This window comes from Sesamum indicum, linkage group LG3, assembly GCF_026168435.1.
Source record: "Sesamum indicum cultivar Baizhima isolate 11 linkage group LG3, ASM2616843v1, whole genome shotgun sequence".
Lineage (NCBI taxonomy): Eukaryota > Viridiplantae > Streptophyta > Magnoliopsida > Lamiales > Pedaliaceae > Sesamum > Sesamum indicum.
In genome coordinates this window covers 31095432-31120779 of record NC_142659.1, presented here as the reverse complement: position 1 = coordinate 31120779, position 25348 = coordinate 31095432, and the positions used below count along the sequence as shown (strand labels likewise).

The 25348-nt window shown below is 35.7% G+C and overlaps 3 protein-coding genes across 7 annotated transcripts; 2 read left to right on the top strand and 1 right to left on the bottom strand.

The window, feature by feature from the left end:
• The first annotated feature begins 54 nt into the window (after positions 1-54).
• Positions 55-5296, top strand: LOC105159520 (putative magnesium transporter NIPA6). Of its 4 annotated transcripts, none has more exons than XM_011076609.3 (9): positions 56-477; positions 1151-1207; positions 1290-1380; positions 1541-1701; positions 1798-1925; positions 2299-2436; positions 3881-3973; positions 4056-4173; positions 4830-5296. In XM_011076609.3, the coding sequence occupies exons 1-9, from the start codon at positions 357-359 to the stop codon at positions 4952-4954; spliced, it is 1032 nt and encodes a 343-aa protein (XP_011074911.1). In that variant the 5' UTR covers positions 56-356; the 3' UTR covers positions 4955-5296. The 4 variants fall into 4 exon arrangements, with proteins under 4 accessions (XP_020548630.1, XP_011074911.1, XP_011074912.1 ...); XM_011076608.3 differs by having other exon boundaries at positions 57-477; positions 4827-5296; XM_020692971.2 differs by lacking the exon at positions 3881-3973 and having other exon boundaries at positions 55-477.
• Positions 5297-6928: 1632 nt separating this feature from the next.
• Positions 6929-8854, top strand: LOC105159519 (uncharacterized). 2 transcript variants are annotated; one of them, XM_011076607.3, is made up of 2 exons: positions 6929-7146; positions 8343-8854. In XM_011076607.3, exon 2 carries the CDS (start codon positions 8382-8384, stop codon positions 8682-8684), a length of 303 nt encoding a protein of 100 aa, XP_011074909.1. In that variant the 5' UTR covers positions 6929-7146; positions 8343-8381; the 3' UTR covers positions 8685-8854. The 2 variants fall into 2 exon arrangements, with proteins under 2 accessions (XP_011074909.1, XP_088734665.1); XM_088878539.1 differs by lacking the exon at positions 6929-7146 and adding an exon at positions 7171-7526.
• A 1988-nt stretch (positions 8855-10842) lies between these two features.
• Positions 10843-20415, bottom strand: LOC105159518 (putative 1-phosphatidylinositol-3-phosphate 5-kinase FAB1D). The gene is made up of 13 exons (XM_011076606.3): positions 20091-20415; positions 18957-19166; positions 18844-18877; positions 18008-18709; positions 17328-17472; positions 16893-17234; positions 15864-16697; positions 14888-15222; positions 14439-14565; positions 14159-14314; positions 12135-13610; positions 11766-12032; positions 10843-11663 (listed from the first exon to the last, which is right to left on the bottom strand). Exons 2-13 carry the CDS (start codon positions 19015-19017, stop codon positions 11184-11186), a joined length of 4959 nt encoding a protein of 1652 aa, XP_011074908.1. The 5' UTR covers positions 19018-19166; positions 20091-20415; the 3' UTR covers positions 10843-11183.
• Positions 20416-25348: the final 4933 nt, after the last annotated feature.

Genomic DNA, 25348 nt, shown 5'->3' with positions numbered 1-25348 from the left:
CCAATTCCAAATTCCAAGGCCCCAATATAAAGTAGCTTATAAATACACCAGATAAAAATACCCATCCAATTAGACATTGACGATCCATGTAGACTGACAAGCGAAGAAAACCCGAGGAACCTATACCTGTACCTATACATACACACGTATATAAACATACTTGAAATCCTCCCCAAATTCAGAGCCCTAGGGGTCCAAACTCTCTTGTCCAGCACATTTTATTTCTGATTTCTTGCTTTCCTTTTTCTTTTTTTTTTTTTGGTTGAAGTTTGTGGAAATAGGGCAGCAGATGAGAATTAAATTCCTGGGGTATATCAACGAAGGAAATTGTCACCAGATTTGGATCGGGTAGGGTCATGTATAGAACTAATATAATCGGGTTTGGGTTGGCGGTGGGCTCGAGCGCGTTTATTGGGTCGAGCTTCATCATCAAGAAGAAGGGTTTACAGAGAGCGGGGGCGTCCGGTTCTCGCGCCAGTAAGTTTTGATTTATTTTGAACCGCTTTTTTTTTTTTTTTTTGTTTTCCTGTAATTTGAGTTAGTTCTGTTGTTTTGCCTTGTAAATCCGAAGCTTACAAATGTTGTAGTAAGACTTTTTTGGGTACAACGTCTATTTAAGTGATGCAAGGCTGTCATTTTAAGGAATTTTTTTAGTAATAATTTTCGTCTTGTTTTCTCTTTATGAAGTCTAGTGCATAATGACTTGAATGGATTAGGGGGGAAGTTTAAGTTGTAGCTCGAAATGGTTGTGAGCAAGGGAATTTATTGCGGGTATGTGGTTTTGGCCTTGGAAACATAATGAATAACAAATGGTTCAAAAAGGACAAAAATGCGTCTTTAGTGTAATACATTGGTGAATGAATGAGGCATGATTTAGTTGGTATGCCAGTCATCTCTTTATTTGCACCTGCTGGTGTGTATACAGAAGTTGTTGCAAACTGTAAGTTGCCAAGGTGATCTGTGTGCCTTGGCGGTCAGTGAAGTGAATTCTAATTAGCTACTCGAGTATTTTCCCACTGTAATTATGCAGGGAAATGGATAGTAAGACAGAGAATAGTTTTATTGAACCATCCTGCTGAAACTTTTACATACTGATGTTTGAAGCCATTATTTGACATCATTCCTGATGATACTCATTTTGTTAATGAAGGTTCAGGAGGCTATGGATATTTGCTAGAACCTCTTTGGTGGATTGGAATGGTCACAAGTGAGTCTTGCTTTCCTTAGAAAATTTAAGTATGCCGTTTCTATCAGTAGGTCAAACTTGAGTTTTGTTCATATTTTTTCAGTGATTGTTGGGGAGTTTGCAAATTTTGTTGCTTATATGTATGCTCCTGCAGTCCTTGTAACCCCACTTGGAGCATTAAGCATAATTGTCAGGTAATGTGTGTTTATCTGCCTTTAGCCTTAATCCTCTTTCCCCCCTCTATAAAAAAAATCTGGTAAGAAACACCTTTCAGCACGACTTTATTCCATATAACTTTTCCACAGTATCATATATGGGAGAAAAATACTGAACAACCGTTTATTTCATCGACAGTGCTGTTTTAGCTCATTTCTTACTGAAGGAGAAATTGGGGAAGTTAGGAATATTGGGATGCGTCTTGTGTATTGTGGGTTCTACAGTCATTGTGATTCATGCACCTGGTGAACATAGTATCAGCTCAGTAGAAGAGATCTGGGAACTAGCAATACAGCCAGGTGAGCACATGTACTTTGATTGTGGTTGTGTTGATTTTATTCCTTTTTTGTTTTGTTTGTAGATGGCTGAATAGTTTTCTATTTCATTGGTCGCAGCTTTTCTTTTGTACACAGCTTCAGCAGTAGCTGTTGTGTTGGTCCTTGTATTATATTGTGATCCACGCTATGGCCAGACAAACATCCTTGTTTATATTGGGATTTGTTCTATAATTGGATCCTTAACAGTGAGTATATGTTTATTACATCTATGCAAAGCATGTCTTCTGGTTCTTGTCTGCAAGGGAAAAGGATCATTACGGATGTCTGGGTTAGTCAATGAGCTTTTAAAAGGCTTCCCAGATTGTATTTTCATAAAGCGGAAAATAAAATGTGGTATTAACTCTCGAATCACACTCACCTGTATTTGTGAATTTGCTTTTCTTTTCTTAAAACCCATCGCAGTAAATGACTCTCTTTTTCCCTTAAATCCTCCTTCCCAGCGGGGAGAGAGCAAAATTTCAAACATGTTTTGTACTGGGAAGGCCATGTAGGAAATGGTTGTTGCTAATTTAATGATGCTTCTATGTCAATAGATAACGATTTGCTGCTTCGCTGCAGGTTATGAGCATTAAAGCAGTTGGTATTGCTATAAAACTCACTTTGGAGGGCTATAGCCAGGTTGCCCACTTCAAGTCCTGGGTATTTGTCATGGTTGCAGCCACCTGTATAATCACTCAATTAATCTACTTAAACAAGGTTGCTTCCCTTCTCCCTTTGTTAAATTTCACTATCTTTTATCATTGATAGCTACTTATTTTGCTTGCATATAATTTCTCTTCACTTTCTGTTTCTTCTAGGACTTGAAAGTAAATATAAATGATTAAATTGCATGTGTCAATGTCTCTATTTGTATGGATAGGTTGGTTATAACAATCTTAATTTTCAAATTAACCCCTGTGACTGGGTCGTTCGTCTATCCATCAGGACTTTCTGTGCTCATAACCTGATGCCTTGCTGTAGCGACTATATTTTACTCTTTTATGTACCCATAGATTGTATGTGCTTGTAGCACTCAGCCGTGCTATATTGTCCCTCTGTCCTCCATTGAACCTCCTCTTTTCTTTTCATTATGCCCATATAGTATTACATTTCTTAGAATTGCAAGGTACTTCCGAAGTGGCCTTCACTTAAATCTGTGACACGACTGCCGCTATTTCAAAACCTCACCTGAAGTTCCTTGACAATGTGGATTTGGGCCTTCAATTGCTGTGAGGGAGGATATTGATTAGCTGCATCTTGCATACATAATGCATCGCCTGTATCAATTAATTATGTCAGGTGATGCATTAATGTAGTGAAAAACTAAACCAACAATGGTGTGTTGCAAAACTGTCCCCTATTCAAATACCGTATGTTACACACTGATCAATTTTCCTTGGAAGATCACATGCACGGTCAGTGTTATCCACTATATGTTTCACCAGATCTTGGTCTAAATTTCTGGTAGCTACTTTTGTCATTCCGTGGCTGTATTGAGTAAGACTATATGCCAGCAACACAAGACGTCGGCCTTATGTATTTTTGCTCTATCTCTTCCCCATTTCCTTGTGAGGTGCTGGGTCTTCTGGCCCACCATCTGCCATTTAAGATATATATAGAAGTAGGAGACTTTAACTTGGAAAGAGAGTGACTGCTGATTTTCAAGGTATATTGTCAATTTTTGTTTAATGCATGCTGTTGGTTGATGGATGTTGGAAAAACTTTTTTGCCTTCTCATTTCCTGATTGGGTGACTTGTCTCTTCTCGGGAATGCCCGCCATGTCTTCATGTGAAAAACACTCGTTGTGTTTATTATGTAAATGTGATTAACAAGGATTATAATGGTGTCGGTGTCTCCGGTGGAATGTCTGGTAGTACTGCAATTTTCTAATCTAAGTCCACGGATAGATTATTTTCTTTGTTCGTACACACTTCTTCAGCTAAATGGAAAAATAAGTGCATATGCTTATATTGAGTAGTATTATATACACACATATGGTCCAGTATGAATGTTAGAAACATGCACATAAAGACGCAAATCTCTAGAGAAAAGGGAACACACACATGTATACTTACTGCTATCTTTTCCAAGTTCTATTATCCTGTTGTTTAATGCTGAATAAGGGTTTAAGTTTCATGGGTAGTTGTGGCTTTTTTCCAGGCTTTGGACACATTTAATACTGCTATAGTATCTCCAATCTATTATGCCTTGTTCACATCGCTTACCATTCTTGCGAGTGCCATAATGTTCAAGGTATTAAGAAAGTCATATCTTATGGCTGTTTTACATTGTGTTTATTTCCAATTGAAACTCTAATGACTTTCTGCTACTCCAGGATTGGTCTGGTCAGAGCGCTAGTAGCATTGTTTCAGTACTCTGTGGTTTTATTACTGTGCTTTCAGGAACCATGGTTTTGCACATTACAAGGGATCCCGAAAAACAGCAATCTGCAGGTAATAACCTCCTCTTTTTATATGAAAAGTGAGAAGTGTCAACTCTTTTTCCTATACTGCAGTAGCTTGAGTGTGTTTGATGATTATTGCCAAGTGCAGCTTGCTAATGCCAGTGGCTATGACAAGCTAATTATTTACCAAGTTTAGTGGTCCATTTTCTCCCCTGCTTGGCGTCTTCAGCTTAATGATTCTCATAGTTAGAGATCAACGAGGAGCATAGCATCGTTCATTCATACCGGGCAAATAATTGAGATATCTTTTATTCTATCCATGTTGGACACAGAATGTTTGGAGCATTCCTCATTCACTGCATTGTCTTGCCTTTCCTCAAACGATCCCTACACAAATTCTGGCTGTTAAGTTGGATTAAAATGATGAAGACCTAAGTTCTTGACATCTTGTTGAGAGTCATATGCTTTCTAGAACTAGGATGATAATCTCTTAGTGAAGACAAATCTTCCCTTATGGCATAAACTGCATCTATTATTTTGCATGTCGAGTACGTGATTTCTGACTCACTTAAAAAGATAGATGATTAGCCAAAATTCGCAGTATTTGGTAAATACGGTGACATGAAAATAATGGAACTTGAAAATCTGCCATGCCAAGGGCTCTGAGAAATATTGTTGACTATGGTTGTTGATTTCCTGCAGCAGATTATTCAGTACTTTCTCCTCAAATATCATGGCTTGTCCATGCAAATGGTGAGATATGGAAACAGAACAATGATGACTTGCTTCCTGAATATGTTGCGCTCATTCATCAAGACCATTTTAAGTAAGCGGAATGCCAGTATCACAAACTTGAGTAAATTGTCCCAAACCATTTGAAGATCTAAAATGCCAGGAAAATTAATGGTGTGTGGATTTTCTGGTAAGCTCTTCTTCAGTCACTGATCAAGGTTACTTTTTAATACCATGTTGGTTAATAGTTCTGTTCCTTTGATCAACTTCAAAGTCATTCTCCTATTTAGGCTTGAGAGTGCGATCTAGATGTATAATAACTTATTCTTTTTGGTCGTGTATTACTAGCCGAGAATGATCCATATATATTGTAAAAATCGTCATGTCAAAAGAATTAAACCCTTTTGCATAGAGATGAATGGAAGAAATATTTTCTTTTACTCTGAATTTTTTATCTTTCTCCGGTTTTTCCTCTTTCCCTGCTGAAAAGTCGAAAGACATGAAATGATGGTTTGATGTGTTTGGAGTTTGGAAAATCACAACAGCCTTTGAAGAGTGTCCATATGCTATACTCCCTCTCACATATATAACAGCATCAAGTTGGATTAAGTTAATCCCACACAAGCAAATAAGACCGGCAACTGCATCCACCATCCCTATTCAAGTTGAGGAGAGCTGATAAATGTCTTGAGGTTGAATTTTGTGACTGGTTTACGTCTATCACAAGCTCATCTTCAAATTCAGCGGAGCTTGCATAGTCTGGGTCCTCCCCGACTGTCCTCTGGCAGGGTCTGATTGAGAATGATGGAACTTAGCAGGGTGAGAACTTGAGAGTAGCTAAGTCCAAGTTCTTGCAGAAGCATTTGCAACCTATAATGGTGGTTCAGGCAACATCAAAGACATGATCCGAGAATTCTGAAACCGAAAGCCAAATCTCCTGTACAGCAGTTGTGACTAAATTAAAAGGGGCTGAATAGTCTTGTCTTAACTTGGTGGATCCCAGGAGAGTATAGTATGTAAGGGTATCGAACTGATGCTGGTTGCTCCCACTCTTTATCGTTTTTCAGCAAACCATGAACATGAAATCAACTTCTACTACCTACATATAAAGGATAGTTACGCTGTCCTACAGTGATTTCGTCTCTCATATAGCTAAAATATACACACATTTAATGAATTGTCCACCATTCTCGTAGCTCAGAAATACAAAGGTTTTCAGTTCCATATTGTACACAAGAGAATGCCGTGAACAGGTGAACTAACCGCAACTCTGATTAACAGTTTTCAAATAGACCTGTCAAAATACTTTGAACTTTATTCTTGGGAAGTAAAAACTATTAGAAGCTCAGCAGTGACCAACTGAAAATCGAATCCATAAATCTAAATACGTGTAAAACATGTGTGTGTTTGTATTACAGAGACTGCCATTTCTTGTAATAACTAGTTTTATAAGACAGGTCTTTTAAGGGACGACCTAACGGATTGGATCAAAATTTCTCATGGAAGATGGCTGTGGACAGCATCACGTCACCTTTTCAACCGAGAGATTTGTTCTACATATTTCAACTGACATTTTCTTAAACGTAATTCGAATACTTATGAAGAAAAAGAGATATAATCCGAGTATGATTGGTCTTAATTAAGAGGAAGAAACTCGGGAAAAGGAAAAACAAAAACAAAGAAATAAATATCTTATAACAAGGTAATTTTTTTTTTTAGAGTTGATTTTGTAACTTTAGGTAATTAGTATTTTTGGTCTTATAACTTATTTTATTTATACATTTAGTTCTTTTTTTGATAAATCTAGTAATGAACATATCATATTTGATCATTTTTGACAAATTTAATCATGTGTTGACAAATTTTGATCCTAACTACTCATAATTAAAAGATTAAAATTGAAATATATTACAGTTTGAAAGGGATCACAATTGTCAATATATGACTAAATTTATCAAAATAAACCATATATGATGTATTTGTCAAATAAAGGATTAAACATATAAATAAAGTAAATTATAGAATTAAAGATATTGACGACCTAAAATTATAGGAAAAAAATGTAATTTTGTACACACCGAAGAATCCGCTCCCCAACTGTCAAGAACGGTTTTAACAACTGTTTTGTGAAACTTGTGGGCGTAGATTACCTTCTCTCTCTCTCTCTCTCTCATAAACGGTATATCCGATACATGTATTCAGATTTGAACAAAACCTCGATCTTTTCAAGATTCAACGGACAAGGAATCATCAACTCTTACACTACTCACACTGTACTCAGCAGTTTGAGGTTTGTCTCTCAGATCCCTTCATCTGTTTCGCATTGCAATTGGTTTCTTTTAAAGTTGCTGTCTTCTCGATTCGGGTATTCAATTTGGCTTTTATTATTTTAGTTTCCTGATTAATTAGTCATTGAATAATTTATTAATTAAACTGGTTGTTTTCTTAATCCCGATAGTTATCTTTGAGCCATCTGTATTTCTTTAAGATATTTCGTTTGTTCCTGTGCTTTTCCTGGACGCCCATGTTGTGGAAGTAGTCATGTCTTAATTAAGGTCCCTCTGGATGGAAAGAGGAAAAGAAGACTAAATTTGCTGTTGGCAGTATTCAATTTTACATTGAAGCAGCTCAAGATTACTGCTTTATTGTTTCTTATGCTGCTTTGAGTTTGTAAGTGTTTCTTTTTAGGTGAATTTTGATGCATTTTTAGCTCCTATTGCCATTTGAGCTCTGGCCATCAGATTCCTCATTGCATAGATATTCATGAAATTGAGATCTTGCTGTTTCTTTGGGGCTGGTTGGTGAATATATGTCTGATCTTTATACCTGAAGACTATCATGTCATCACATGCTATACAGATTCCATGATAATAGGAGCTAGATGGAAATGTAGTCTAAGAAGCAGTTGAAAAATCTAAACAAATGAGGAATCAAATTAAGGCAGATTAATTATCGTTTTCGACAGGCAGCCACACTCCGAGCAAAAACTGTATAGGACAGTTGCCTATTTCAAGTCTTGTACCTTTTGTTCCATTTCCCCCCTGTATCCATTTAGTGACTCTCTTTTTCGTCTTGTGGGTTAAATTTGTTTCTCCTCATTGATGGTTCCTTGATTTGGAGTTCATTGTTGTCCTTTGCATCATTCTTTCAGTGAATGGAACAATGAATTGAGTCCAATTCACTCTAGGACTTTTGACAAAACAATGGAAGACAAATAGTTGGTGAAAAGACATGTACAATGATGTTTTAGAAAGCGTGAATGATTGATCTCCTTTACCTCTGCAAGAAAGATAAAATTGCCTAATTGTGAGGAACTGGGTGATATTTTACCATTTAAACAACCTATAACGATGTATGTGAATACCTTTGCGGAGGAATGATAACAACATATACCTTTTTTTCATGCCTTTTTCTCTGTCTCCGTTGTGCACTATCTTTCTCAAAGAACATCTTCAAATGAACTCTGCTTGTACTTTTGCAATGCAGCAAGAGACAACTGGATTTTGACACTAGTTGCGGGACGGTATGAGTCTGGCATGTCTTGTATGCCATGGCATAGAAAGTCCATCACATTCTTTTAGAAGTTACTCTGTGTCAAGTTCGGACCACGAAGGAAGATGTTCGGCAATTGCTACTTGCTTGACCAGGAAGATTTCACTTCCACATCCAAGAGCTAATTCCAGCATCACATCATCTAAGGTGATGCCCCAGCCAACTGTCCCCAGTTCTGGGGTCACAGGTGGTGCCCCGCGGCTAGTCCGGAGCCATGCCGTTAGAAGGGACCTTGTCAGAGACTGGAATTTTGATGAAGTAGGGTTGGAGCGTTAGTCTAGCAATTTAGGGTAGGAAGCCTCTGAAATGAAGACTAAGTACAGAGCTTTACATCGATTTTTGCCTAGTTCTCTTTATCCCGTTTTCGTGTTGTTAGTAAAACATACACATGTAGTGCAGTGAGTATTTGAGCATTTGGAATGAGTCAAGAAATTCAATCTGAAGCATTTGTGATGAGTCTAGCAAATTGATATCTGAAACATGGGTTCAAGATTTTATGGTAGGAAACCAATTCATTCATTTTCGAGCTCTTCAATGGGACAAACAATTCAAAATCTTACTTGTGCTTATTTTATAAGGATAAAGGGGAGATAATCAGTGTCCTTATCTTAATGGCAAACAATGAATGTAAATCAATTATCTTAATGAAAATTTAATAGATCAACTCAACAAACACTGCTGCTGCTAAAAAATGGACAAACAAAGTTGCTACACTCATCCAACTCATTCTTATAACAGGCAATAAACACCTTCATACCAACTGCAGCAAAGTAAGAAATCCACGCAGTGGGTCAGAAACGCCATCACTTTTCGTCATCTCACTCTCCTCTCCCTGCTCACTGTCCGTTTCTATATCCACCCCACGACCACCTCCACCAAATCTAAGAAATAGCCTCTCCAGCACCAAAAAATTACATCAAACTCAACAGATTCCCCAGGTTGCTCATTTATGGCCTCTTAGGGAAATTACCGGGAGAGATGTATTAAGATGTTGCAGTGTGCTGGAGTTTACTCAGATTACCAGGATCGTTGGTTGGGCTAATGTTTTTATAGGTTTTGTTATGGTTAATGATAAGAAGCTACAAATTGTCTGTGAATATCTGGACATGGTGATAATGTGCGAGAGTTGGATATGTGCTTTCTTCTCATGCATGCATGCTCATACACACATAGTGTATTATTCTTATGAATTAATAAATTGTTATCCTTGATTTTTATCGACTAAAGACAAGCTGTAATTATCCCCTAGAGAATATTTTATCTCATAAAAGAAATCCCTGCATTTATCTTTTTGAGCTTTCCCTCCTTCCGCGAGACAGCAGAATCAACCATTGATGTGGAAATATCAAATTCTCAATTAATTATATTATTATTATATTTAAATCCAGCAGGAATATACTCAGATCATCAAGTAACTTATTCTTATGATCATGTCAATAAAGGGAATGAAGACATCAGAGTTGTGTCTACACCCAGCGGGGAATACGACCACCTCATGTAGGCCGTCCAAAGTCTTTGTATACCAGTCATCGTTAGCGACAAACATAGAGCTCCCATTTGAAGGACTGGTGGATTGTTCCGAATTTTCTGCTTTCATCTCAGTTAGTGATGCTTTGAGGCCAAATTGGCTTGTGAGCTACCTGAGAAGTTATTCCAATGATCAGAAGGATATGTCCACAAAAATATGGCTCCTGTCCACCCGATGATAACGCTTATCCAGGCAGTGGATGGTGCTGTGAATCACATTTGGAAAAACAAAAAAAATTGACCATGATTAAAAGGAAGGATGATCCGGGAAAGGAGGTGTTGGAATCAATGTATTATCTGATGACAAAAATTATATAAAACTGAAAATTATTAGAATAATAAATTACTATGTGTTATCTATGAAATTGTATTAGATTTTTAAAAAAAAGAAAATTCTGAGTATTTTTCGATTAACGCAAAAAAATAAAAGATAAAGTAGAAAAGAAAGAAATTAGTTGACATTTTCTCGATCCATATTACTTGACAGAGATGGAAGAAAATTCACAGCCTCTGAAGTCTAAACCACCTCCAAAAGAAAGCATTCACAGGCTACAGAGCTGTCATCAACATGGAACCCGTGCTATCATACAACAGCTTCAAGATTATGAAAACACGCAGCATCTTGCACAGTTTCCACGCAGATCCGTCCTTGCATCTGCAAACACACATGCAGGTACAACAAAGATTGCTAGGAAATGCTTCGGCCTCGACCGGCTTCATGCAATTCCTGGGATTCTTCAAGAAAAAATGTCTACGACTCAGGTATGTGCCTGTACAAGAAACTCTGACCTCCTGCGTCGTGTCTTCACATTACTTTATCCTGCTCATCTAGCATCTGTGATGTTGGATGATCATAATGCTAAAAGCCTACTTCACGATTATATGTTTATTTCTCATGCTGTACATATAAATGCAAATGGTATATATTCATCAGTTTCAAACATTAAACAATATTAACATCATCGTATTTTAATACCTTGCCTATGCATGTAAGATTGCAACTTACATTTTCATCCACCGAAATCATCCAAAAGCCTCATAATGCGATTTTTACAATTACGCGAGACGATATACATGCAAAAGTTTATAGGTACAACCTACATATGACAACCTATAAAACACCAATGCCCCCAGAACTTTGCTGCAGAAATAGATGCAGGATAAGCAACAGACGCAATATTGCGAGGAACTATATACAAATATATGAAATAGACAATTGATTTCGAAATGATGATGGACGAAGAGAAATCAGGCAAAGAAGCCATTATGTCTACCGTGATGTGGAGATTTTAAGGAACCATCATCATGCTTCCCTTGTTTCTGAGATATACCATGGGAGGAACCATCATCATGTTTCCCTTGTTTCTGAGATGTACCATGGGCTGAATCATCATCCTGATTTCCTCGCTTTTGGGACTTCTTATGTAACGAACCATTCTCCAAAGCAGGGCCACAAAGTTTGCAAGGGTTGGAAGATCTCTGTGAACACCAATGATCTGGAACACTCAAGAAGTGTGTATTTATGAACTTCCTAAATCTCTTCTTGTATTCTTTGGGAGAAATGATAGTAGGCAACTGGTTCTTAGGAACAACAAGTGAAGATTTCACCCAATTCTCGAGTTGCTTGTCCCAAGTATACTGCCTGAGATAGTCTATGATGCCACATGCTAGCTCACGACGTTGAGAATCCACTCCCACCAGTAGAGAATAATCCATCACATTGATAGACTGAAATGAAAAAAAAAGAAAGAAATAGTCAGCACTAGAACCCTGAGCTAAGCAAGATATGTAAGGTATGACTCAGGTTGATGAGGTTTTTGTGAAACTCACATTAAGGAAATTAGTGTCATTGTATATAGCCCGCTGCAGATTTCGCTTCGATTTCCTACTAACATAAAGAGGTGAAACATTCATATCGTTGACGAAATTTTGATCCAAAAGAACGTCTCCTGAATTATTGCCAGCACTATTAAATCGAGCATGCAGAGCTCCTTTAAGATCATACTGTCTAGCTATATGCCGACCAAATGAAAGATTCTCCATCACAAGGAGATCATGTCTAGTCTCCTTCCCATTTTTCGTTGCTTTTATGGCAACCTAAGTGAAAATTGTTAAGAGTAGGGAAAAAACAGAAAAAGTTAGTTAATATAGACCTATACAAGAACCAGAAAAGAGGCCACCAAAAGTAGATAGTCCAACCTGGTAGATGCCGAGAATTTTAGCAAGGCAGGTCTGATTTCCCAGCTCATAGCATTGATTCATGTAGTCAAAATAGTTTGTGGCGAACTTCATGAATGAATCAAATTCCGTTCTCTTAATTTCCTTGATAATAAAACGATCATCTAGCGTTATAGCGAAGAAAGATTTACTCTTTCCACCTTTGGCATCCCAATTCCTACAACGGCTTAGGGAAGCAATATAATCGACTTCAGAAGGACAGCACCGAGCTCGCAACTGACGAAATTGGCTCGCATACAGGCATACGACAGAATATTTACGTTTTGCTTGGTATTTTCCCAAACCCATAGAGACTTCCGGGTGGCTAGCACCATAGGAGACGAATGAATCTAACAAATCTAAACCATCAAAACTTGATGAATGTGAATGTGTCAAGTTGGCAGGTGGAGAATGCATGCCATCGGAATCCAAGGAACTTAATGAAGACCAATTAGGAGCGTTAAAGGAAAACACTCTTGTCAGACTCTGAGAACTCTCGTTTGCTCTTTCTTTCGGAGCATCCTCAGCCAGATCCTCTGTTGCAATTGCCACATCCTTCACTAAAGTCAGTGCACAAGCTATTATGCTTGAGAATTCATCTTCATAGTCAGAAACTATATAGTCATGATTACCAAGAGGAATGTGCAGCCTTGAGCCCTCATCAGTAATCAGTTTCTGAGCCATAGATTCTGCAGCATAGCTGCTGAAAGAGACAATTTTTGGCAAGTAACCTCTCTGGAGATCCTCCATATATTCACGTCGAATGTCGGTAAAGGGGGCCCAGATCCAACCCTTATCATTTTCTAAGTTGGAAAACAAAGAATGATGGTGCTTTTCTCTTGGAGAATGGTTTGAATCAGAACCAGCATCTTCCATATCAGTAGCTATTGACGTTTCCTTACCCATTTGCACTTCCACAGATGAAAATATAGTATCATGAAGGGAGTTTCCCTCAACAGCATCAGAATGATCTTCTGAATTTTGTCCCACCAAGAATTCATGAACTGCTAATCCATTTTCATTCCATCCGCCAATATTTGGCCTTGCAACATCATTGGTGCCACAAGATGTAGACCATGACTTATGTCCTCTAGATTCCTCAACTTGCCCATCAATCTGAATCTCTTTAATTGGAAAATCATTAGCTTCAACTGATGCAGCCCGCTTAATTTCGGATCCAGAAGAATTTTCTGGAGCACTATCACAATTTCCCACAGAAATGTTAGCCTTACCAAATTCTTGTTCATCAATTACATTGTCTCTGAGTAGGTTTTCTTGTGCTTCTGAGCCCATTGAATCAGTATTAACCATTTTAAGATCAGATGAGAGTAATGCATGTAACCTACGATCCCATACACATGATTCAAGAAGAAGTTCCAGTCGGACTCTATTCAAGCTTAGAAGTTTACGCACAGCATCATCTTCACTTTCATTCTTAGAGACATTCTGAATGTCAACCTAACATTAATTTGCATGACCAAACAAAAATGAGAATGGCCCACAAACTTCTTTACAAAATAGCATGAAAAAGAAAAACAGGTCAAAACCAAGTCTAAAAGCTTTAACGTTTAAAAGCCTATTATCAAGCACTATAATAATTGCACACATGCTGGCTCAGGTGCACAAAGTTACTTTTCACCTACCATGATATTAGTCAACTATTCAGTAGTAGCAACCATTTTTATATGAAATTGAAACACCAAAAGGAAGTATCTATTTATAAATCAAAGGCTGATTGTTATTAAAAAATGGGGAAGAAACAAAGGACAAGGAATCAATCTTACCCAGCTCAATATGTAAATACATGTCAGATGTCTGTACAATATCAGATATTTCATGCGGTAATATGTCAACCTGATTTGTTCTATACCATAGAATTATGTGCAGTGAACAACTTGCAAGTCATTTTGTATCTACAATCTGAAGAATACCGAAATGGTTTGAACCCATAATATTATTAATTAAGACAAGATGCAAACAAAAGGTAATCTATGAAAACATCTAACCTCAAATTGAGATTTCTCCTGCTTCAACATCTCTACGATATCAGAAAATTGCTTGCTTGATCCATGAATGTTCAGAGTTACCCCAACATATCGACTTCCTATGTCCTTCAAAGACTTTTCTATATCACTGAACATTGAAATCCCTTTTGAATACACCTTAAAGAGAGGAAAACAAATACCTCAGTGAAAAAAATGGAGATATATTTACTTTTATGATAAGCTGGGTCTTGGATCCACAAGGTGGAGGATAAAACATCAAAAAGTTTGTGAATATACATACATGCTCAGAATCTTTCTTAAGAAACTCTCCTCTGACTTTAGAGTTGACCTCCATCTTCTGAGGTGGCAGAGACACTGAATAAGTTGCAACTGCTGAGTACTTGAACATTGCAACCATGGGGCCTAGTCTGATGTTAGCCAAAGATGATGAGAAGGTTATTTCATAAATATGAAAAAGCTGGAGACACAAGCACAAATAAGAAATGGAGAATGAAGCACCAAGGAATAGGCAAGCACTTGCTGACAACAATAACAGCTGACACTTTCTTTCTTTCTCTGTCTGTGTGTGTAATTGGGGGGTGGGGTGGGGTGGGGGGGGCTGGTTTTCCCATCCCAAGAGCGAAGATAAGGGAAGGAAACCACCCTCCCACTATGACAAGCACCCTTGGAAACGACATAACAGAACCCATTGACCTCCAGAAGAATTAAAATAAGTAAAATTAAGCGTACCCAAAGAAGTATATGAAATCCTTATGGAGAGAATGACCACAGCTGGATGGACTATTGAACGAGGAATGGTTTGAAAAACTGAGTTCCAAAAACTTCCCAAATGATAAACCACGGGCAGCAGCTGACATCAATACCCTTTTTGTAGATTTTGAGCTTCCATCACGGAATTTACACTGACCACAACGACTCCACATCCAAAGTTTGCCTTCACTTTCCCCAGGCAAACTTTTTCTGGAAGGAAGATGACAAACTTGGATAGTAAGTTGCTTATTGTGATGTGCATAGTAGAAAAAGTGCACCTCAGTGGATTCTCCACAAGTCTTGCACTGAAGTTTCTGTGGAGAGGAAGATTTTCCATAAGGTCTAAACTGTGAATAACAAGCCTAAAAGAAAGGTCAAACGGAAAAGAAAAGCCGGTAAAATGGACTTGTGAAATGCAATTGCTAGCTACATGTCAGTAAGGACAAGTTAGTTCATTTACTTACAGATGTACATTCTGTTCTCAAAACAGACTAAAGCACCCTCCGGTACTGGGAGCCAGAGGAGTATAGATGACAATTTACATTACCTAGTTTCACATAGACATTCCTTTCTATTGCATCATATAAAATGAAAAGAGTCCTTCAAAGAGGCAAAGGATGCGAACGGATGAATTGGCAGGCATATTTGTCATTCAGCAATGACCCATATGGCAAAATGTATGCCTTAGCTGAACTTTACTGTCATTTTTTAGGCATAAGAAAATGCATTTTCTCAAACTAGGTTACTAGGTCATATGATTTCAAAATTAATAGTACCGAAATGCATTACATAACCCATGAGACCATGTTTAAGATTTTTGTAGAACTTTTCCCCATCTTCAGCAAATATGAACTTCCAATGTAATTTAGGTTTCAAAATGCAAGCTTGGACATGACAAAGTTTTATCAGCAAAAACTATATTTAAATAATTAAGAAAACAAGAGTTTCAAAAAACCTGATTGAGCAAATTATGACACAGAAACTTTCCAAGAGGAACATCGAAACTCCGGTAGAACTTAATATGAGAAAAATGACTCTGCTCACACATAGTCCCTCTTGAAGCATTGCGGCTGGACATCAGAACTAAAATGCTTTCAGAATCTAGGACTGTACTGATCTCATCCTTCCCAAGCATGTGATCTTCAAGACTATCACAATGGCTCCATGTATCTGAACATTCTGGTCGATTCGACTGCTCATTACCAAGCAAATTATTTTCCTCAAGTTTAGCTTTTGGCCTGTCATCATGGTGATCTACAACCTCCAGACCTCGAGCACTGGAAATGTGAATTTCATTTTCAGCCTGACCAACCTGATTTCTTCCATCAAAACGAAGTGCACTGGGCATACTCTCCGAAGAGTCAGAGAAAAGAGGAAAACTATCATTTGTAAGTTCTTGAATAGATGTTGAATGAGATAATCCTGGAAATGTTTCTAGGTTCAATGACTGAAACGACAATGAAGAATTGTCCCCTGAAGATGCGATTAGGTTCTGTGACCCCATTCGATGGAAGCCATTAGAAGCGGGAACATCAAGTGTGAATGACTCGTTTATTTCTGCATCAGATTCCTTCTGTCCTTTTACATTGGTCTCATCAGTGCCAACTGGTGTCAATTGTTTGTTGGTAAAAGCCAGGTCTACCTCAGTAGAAGAAATCGTGGAGAACATTGCACTTTGATCTAGAAGGAAAGAAGTCTCAAGCATTAAATGATATGCCATGACAACTGCACACCGGACAACACATTTAATTCTTTTCAATTCATTGCTGTTAGCTCCCATCAGCAGAACCTGTAATGCCATTTATATTAACTACAGTATTTCTGATTTAACTGCCAAAATGAAATGTAGCAAAAGGCCAGTTTGGGATATGATGTTTTCTTGGTTTACATTTTATAAACAGGAGATTACGTCACAGCCCTCAACAACATTCACAAACCCTACAAAATAATTAGCTCTGTTATAAATAATACATTCAATACTTACCGTGCATCCAAGCCGAGTAGGAGACCCCTCAAGGAACAACAAAGTTTTACTAGGTCTTTTTCCACCCTCACCTGCAACAGCATGTTCTTCCACAAATTTCTCAATGCGAAAGGAATCACACTGCCTAAGTTTTTTACCTATTGCAATCTCCGCTGACAATAAAGGTGAACCAATACAGCGAGCAACTCTCTCTAGTCGGTGGAGCTTCATATCATAGACTAGTGTTATCCCTTTTGCAAGAATAGACTCTTGTATGTCACGAGAAACTGATTTCTCGACTAAAATAACATTGGGATGGCACATCTCTATCATCTCAATAATCAATTTCAAACTGTCCTTTTCCTGTTAATGAATAATGATCAGGAAAGAAAAATGTCTGCTGATACAGAGATAACTTTTACATGTTCAAGTCCAAATAGGAGATTATCACTTTACCTGCTGCATTGATTCAAATGATGACAATCCACCAGAAGAAAGATCTAGCGAGCCATGGATCAGCAGCAGCCTCGGGTTTTTGTACTTTGTAGGCATGTGTTTGTGAGCAGCATGCTTTTTGAAGACTAGCCCTTTGATTACTTGACTACAGAATTGAAATCAGGGTGCAGTTTAAGTTAGATTCACCAAACATAAATGAAATCTATCAAGAGTTACTGCATACATGAAAAACCAATCTAAATCCAGTACACATGGACCATAATTCTAGTTTGTAAGTCCAGTCAGGTTGTGTCATAACCCTAATGGAAACCCGTTATGCAATCCCTTGACAAGGTCTCAGGGTTTTAAAAAAGTGCAAAATGAATTGCAATTTTGCCTTAAATAACAGGAGAAGTTGCACCAGTAAGAATTGCCACATATTAGTACAATTCCTACAAATTAAAGGAGCTAAATATCCATCTCAAAACCTAAGTGGGCTCATCTACAAGTTCAAGAAGAGATACTTCTCTGTGGCAAATGTTACTCATGAAGCAACTCAAGATTACTTAGTAGAGATGATAAGGCCTTTACTTTTGGTGTCCTCTTCAACTATCTAAATAAAAAACTTGTTTTCAAGGCAAAATCCAATTTATGTTCAAGTTTTTCAAGCAAGAAATAAAGCTAAAAAAAGTCATTATTACCTTTGGGTACGTAAACCAGTGGCAATACATTTAACCTTCACATATCCATCAGGATCCATCATCTGACCCTCATGTGTATCGGGCTTCAAAAAAGCAGCAGCCTCCCATGATAAAGAAGTCACTATATCCACCCAATTCTCACCAGAATTTCCTGAACAATCAACACCCACGGACTTAATAAGTTGACTAACAAGGGCCATAAATTTCCCGTTCCTGACATTGTTCATTGCTTTAAGCTTTTCCTCTTTGAACTTGTAACTTCCACTGCCTTCTTCTCCAAAGCTGCTTAAAGAACTAGGTTTACTCCAGCTGACACCATCACCACATTCATCTTCATCATCGTCATAATTCGCAACGCTACCTATTATATCATCCTCCTCATCTTCTGGTTCTGGAGGTAGCCAAAATTCAGCATCCAATTCATTGTTTGAAAGAGATATCCCAGATATCTCAACAGATGAACTCACTCTTTCTGTACTCTTGTCTGCTTCCTGAACTTCAAAGGTTCCTACGCTTTCTGCATTTCTGATGCTTCTAAAGTTGTCAACATTTCGAACTTCGCCAGAGTCATGTTTCACCAAGCTACTGATATGATGAAAACCGTTCAATTTAACTGGTAAGTTTGAGTCATCCAGATGCCCCTTTGATAAAGCATCGGAATCTTCTTGACCGCTGTCTGTGCTGCTGTCTTCCACATATACCCTGACAGAGAACAAAGAAACCTGCCGTAAGCTTAAAATGGAGTTGAAATCTTGAAGCCTTTCAAAATTAAGTGAAACTATACTCTCAGATCATTTCTTTATCAAACCATTAGCAGAAGGTGATGAATTGTATACCGGTCGTCAAAGTTTGTGTCAACTGAAATGTCACCTGAAAAATTAAGTTATAAGTGAAAGAACGATTGCATATTATAGCAGATTGAACAAAAAAGATAATAGCAAGAGCTTACTGCAACTTGATACAGAGCTCTCAGTGCTTCTTAATGAAGCAGTAGGACTGACTGATGGCATTGTGAGAGAAGTGGAATTCTCTCTACACTGGACAGATGCCCAAACTTTAATTTCGTGGAATGCCTATTTTCCTGCTTTCTGTAGTTACTTGAGTTTTGTCAACTTTGCACTGCAATGATTCCACGCGTTACATTTGATATCCTTTCATCCTGCATATTAAATTTAAACAAGTCGAGAAGTTCAAAAATATTTCCCAGAAGGTGTGGCAAAATGTTCTTCTAAATGAAAAGCGAGAAAATCCAACATTTATCTGAGAAGTACATAAACAACCAAGACCTCATTAGGTAAAAGTAAAAATAACTCATGGTAATTAAGTATTAATGCCGTGACATACAGGATTCATCCAACAGGCTTCATAATGTTAGAGCATTTGCTCCAGGAACAGGAATCAAAATGTTACAGTTGACATGAAATTCAAGTTGGAAATAGTTTAAGAACTCATGGGAAATTATTGAAAGAAATAAAAGAATCACATACTCAAATTCCAGATCAAATAAAGAGAAGAATTACACAAATATACACATAGCACAAAAATCTAGATATAATGGCTACTACAGAAACGCACGAGAACGAATGGGTAGCTGATATTAACAAGTAAACTGTAATTTAAAAGAGAAAACAAATTACACTTGAATACGCATCAGAAATCTGTAAGTATAATTACACAGAAACAATCAAATCAATCATTCAAAATTCAAACTTTGAATATGTATAACCATCAATCTGTAGATATGACTCTTTATGATTATGACATGAAGAGTAAAGTTCTAATATTGAAGTTCAACAGCAAGTGGCAACTAAAAGACAATCATAGGAACCCAAAGGAAGTCAAACTGTTTACTTATTTAACAGAGCAAATCCAAGCTGAAGATAAAAACTTAAAATCCAAACCTGCAGAATCTTGAAATACCAAACCCCAACAAATTGAACAATCAAGAACTGTAGATGGTATTAATTCAAACAAATCCAATGGTGAAAGAATACAACATCACCACTGAATTAACCATATTAAGTTGAAGACAATAATTTTCAAGAAAGACAAAGATAGAACAAAAAGGATTGATTCAACTTACCCTTAAACAAATCCAATGAACAAGTAATCATATTCTTGAAATACTTGCAAAGCATATGATTAGCATACCCAATCTTCAAAGCCCAGATTGCATCTCTTGCTTGAAGAAACAAAGAATTGAAAATCTTGGACATTCAACAACTCAAAAAGGGTCGATGAAAGAGCAAAGAATTTCTTGAATGAGCTCCAGAAGACAGAAGAAAGACAAGAAATCAATTTGAAGCGAAAAAATTGTGTATAGCTGCAAACTGGGTCCCACAGACACTGCTCAGAAAAATTCGAATATTTTGGATTGAAGGTAGCATGAATGAATAATATATGTAGGTGAGAGAGCGCCATATGGAATGGAAGGTCTTTATTTGCATTAAAGTCAAAAAAAAAAATGAGGTTAAAATTCTTCAATCATTAAAGCGTTGTTTGTAGAGTGTTGTCAGTATTCATACCAAAAATCAGGAGGAGTTTTCACTTTCACACATAATTGGGTCCCTGTCTGGATGCATTTGGATATTCTGTTTGCCTCATCATCTAAATCAATCAACTTGATATATTTTTTCTTAAGGTTTCCAGGACATTTCTTGTGTTTTTTACCTTATCATATTTTTCAAAAAAATCAATAATTAATAATATCAACAGTTTTTTGTTTTTTATTTTCTTCAACATTTATATCAAATATCAATAAATAAGTTAAATATGTTTCATAATGGAATGAATCACATGTTATAAAGTAATTTAAATCTGAATTATCTTCTCACTACTCGTTTTTTTTTTATTAGAACATATAATTAAATGAAACTTAAATCTTTTCTGTAGTAGTTGTACGTATTTGGCGTGCTTTGGACCCAAAGACATGCTTCAAATCATTCCTCCTTAGACGGCTTTTTGTCGCATTATTGGCTGCACTAAAAGCGCATATCATCACTTGAGACATTAAACTATTGCTGATTTACTCCTATCTGTACTACATATGTCAACTCATTAAATGATTTTCACCTTCTCAAGATTTTTTCATCTAATACCCTATTAATCCACACATACATATATATAGTATTGTTGAAAATATTAAAAAGTTAATACTTTAAAATATTATTATTCTTGAAAATAGAATTCTTATTAAACAAATAAAATTTTATTTTGACTTTGAACATATCATCAATGGGTTAAGATATTTTTGGTGTGATTAGAAAATGAGATTAGCTATAAACTTTAACTTACATTTTGTTCCATCACTTTAACCAACCTATCTATATTCTATTGGTAGCTCTCACCTAATTCATTATAATGCACCTCAACTTAGATATCATATTAAATGAAATTTTTTTAACTCTCAATATTCTAAATTAAACTCTCTTCTCCAAAAAATTAAATATATTTTATATTCATATAATATAAGTTCCAATATTAATATTTTTCAATTGTATCATAACAATGTTGTAAATGGATTGAGATGTTTGTTTACCTCAAAATGAATGCATGTTGTCATTTTCATGCATTCTTATTTTTGTTTTTATATGTTTCGATTTGACCTAACATAAAATTTAGAAAGATTATGAAAATAAATTGGTAAAAAGTTTATTAATCTTTGTGAAGCATGTAATCCACGTGATTGTGCTCACTGTATTTTTATTTTTTTTAAAAGAAAATGACAGTTTTGCTCTTTAAACTAGTACGGACGTATATATTTACACACACATATATATATATATATTTTTTTTCTACAAATAATTCATCAAATTTACCCCTACCCTCTACCCTCTACCCCTATATATATATATATATATATACAAAGAAAATATATACAAAGAGGTGGTATATAGATGTATAGAATAATAGAATTGCAGGGCCTAGTTTGAATCTACCAAAGGAAATGCATAGGGATAGGGTTGTATTTAAAGCAAATATTGTTTAGTTGGCAAGTCCATTAGATGTTGAAACCCTATCTAACTTTTTAAATAATATTTTTATTCATATAATTTTTTTATTAATATATCATTACGTATTAATTTCACTGTACTACAATCTTTCAAAAACTCATATTCCTAATCATCAAGAAAGGAATGTTTTCTCACAAGACACGGAATTCAAACTTACATATTCCTTATTTTTAATGCAATTCTTTTGTTTTTTAATCAAAGTCTTTGTCTAAACAAGCCGTGTTGCCCGGCAAGCAAGCTGCTCCATTTTTTGCCAATTAGACTCAACCCAACCCAAAGATGACTAATGAATAGGATTTGCCCATATTATTTATTTTTCTAATCAATTGGGGATTTTTATTTTAATACATAAATATGAATAGCAAATAGCAACGCATGGGTTTTGTTCTTGCCTTTTTCTTTTAGTGATGATTGATGACAATGATATGAATCAATCAACTATGATCAAAATCATTTCTTTTTTTTTATATATATATATATAAGAAGGAATTTCAAGATTTGGAAACTCTATTAAATATTGTTGTAATAATAGAAAAAAAAAATATCGCATATGATCTAATATATACAACGAGGCACGCATTCTAGGTATTAATTTACTTTGAAATATTTGTCTCCGTAATTGGTTTCAGTATAATTATATAATTTTCAGAATTAATTTATCTGTTAGCAAATAATGAATTTTTTTAATAATGTCAATTACTTATAAGCATGGAACCCATTATTGTACTTGTAGACATGTTCATGAAGTCGTTAAACAAATTCTCACATATGGTTATTCAGAAACCCCAATTTTTTATATATATATTTTTTTGGGTAGGAATGTGGACGGAGTGTGTTTAATATCTATACTTTTTATAAAAAAAAATATATTATCATACCAATTTTTTAATAAAATTTATTATTTCAATCATTCTTTTCTATCAACAAAATTTAGATTTAATAATAATTTTAATATTTTTTTAACACTTTTTTGAAAGTCATCATCCCATTATTAATAATCAACTTGCCAATAAAAATATTAATTATTTATAATTTTACACATAGGGGTAGTGTAAGAAAAAACAAAAACTTTGGGAGTGGGTGGGATTTTTCAATGTCAACTGCCTTATCCACTGAAAAAACTACAACTTGCATATAACTGCAATCAACCGTCCACTCTTTTGACACTTTCTTAGTGGAAATAAGAAACTAATAACAGCAACTACGTTTGTTTATAATTAATTATATGGATTAATGGAGCAAAAATATCGGAATTCCCTGTTTGTTTATGTTTTCATTTTTAGTTCATAATTTTTTAAAATAGTATTCAAATATTTATATGTATTCTCAATGAATTGACACATCATCAATTTCCCGTCCGATTGACATCAAAACTCTAAATTGGACTTAAAGCATTTTGCAAATATAGTATATAAATATATGATAATTGTTATCGTTAATAAATTAAAATTAAAAGAGAGGTAAGTTAATGGACTAATGTTTTGTTTTGTTTGCTTATTGTAAGCTTATGTTGGGCATTGATGGTGGGGTGGTATAAGCTTCAAACATTGAAGTGGAGGTGGGTTTGAGATTTGTATAATTTGGGGCTATAGCCCATGAATAAATGGATTTCTGCCCATCAACCCTTTTCATGCCCCTATCTCTAATCAATTTTGAATGAAAATGGTGGTGAGATCAGACAAAACCATTAGGAATATTATTTAACCAATATATTAAAAGTTAAAGCCATATCATATTGTTGCAGCTTTGGATATATGGAGAAAGCAATAAAAAGTTTGCAGCTTTAATTTAGATTAGGGCCGGAAAAAGGATTGTTTGTTGGTATTAAATGAAAATTCTTGACCTATGCTGTCATCAACAAAATTCCTTTATTCTCAAGAAATTTATAATTGGTTGTTCATAGCCTAAAAAGGGGGCTATTAGTATTAGTACTAGAAATCTGCCAAATGGTCCATACTGTAGTGTAGTTGAGTATGAAATAATAACTTTAATATCCAACCCCCATGCCCATACTATTTTTTATTTCAAGTGGGCCCATACATTTGGTTCCAGTTCCGGCTCAAAATGCAACTCCTCTTTGGACCACTAATTCCTAAATTAAACAACAATAATACTTTGATTAAAATTGGAGTGACATCACTCCTCAATCATATCAATCCACCTATAAACAACTCATAACTCAGAGTTTGATTAATAACTCAACCATGTCTTACTTGATTGCTAAAATTGATCTCTCATAACTAAAAATTTTTATAAATGTAGTAGATGTATGTCTATTTATACAGTATTTTATTGTTTTTTGTCATTTGATTATGAATATATTGTTTGTGAATTAATATGGAGTATTGGTATAGAGATATTAATTGCTCAGAAACATTCCCAACACAAACATTGAATAGGGTGGCCTCACTCCCACAGCCCTATCTCTAACAACTTTGGTGATGTTGATTCATAGAATGACTAGTGAGGGACAAATCATTAGAGCACACGTGTGGCTCGACATTCTTCCAAAATGGGTGATTAAGATGTATGTAAAAATGAATTGAATAAGAAAATCCCTTATCCAAGATTTGTGCATTATTGAACTGAGCAATTCAATTTTAACAAGTGTACCATGGGACTTGTCCTAAAATATGTGGCACTGGCTACCAAGAATGCAACATACAAATTGACTAGAGACAACTTCTTTCAGGCACTTCAATTCCGCCTACCAAACATTAGCTGCCATGGGCCTCTCCATATTTCAAATATTTCCATCTCCAACCCCTACCCCTACCCCATCAACCCATTAAACAAAATCTTTCCTTTTTACCCTTTTTTTTTTTTTTTCAATATTTTGTGTCCAACTTTTGTTTTAAATTTCTTATTTTAGAATAATTAAAATATTATAATTGTCTATACTGTTTTTTATTTTTCAAGAATGAATCATTATAACAAACATGATGCCCTTAATTCTTAAATATAAACGATTTATATTTGTGACTCATTTTTAATTTACATCAAGATATGATTTATAAAATATATGAATTATACTCACATGAGCTATTAAACGTTAAGTAACCATAATATTATTGTAATATATTAATCCAAGGATTAATAAATATAAATTGACACGAACAATAGCAAGGAAAAAGTATGGGTATAGTGTAAGGAACGGAGAAAAGGGGCACCCAAACCCAAACCCAAGTACCAATCCATATTCAAATAGCCCTCTAATCTAAAGTAAGAAGTACCCTAATGAACAAGTCCTACCCCCAACCCCTCATTAAGTAAAAAAAAAAACACACAATGTGATTTTGTTCTTTCTACCTTTACTTTTTATCTTGCC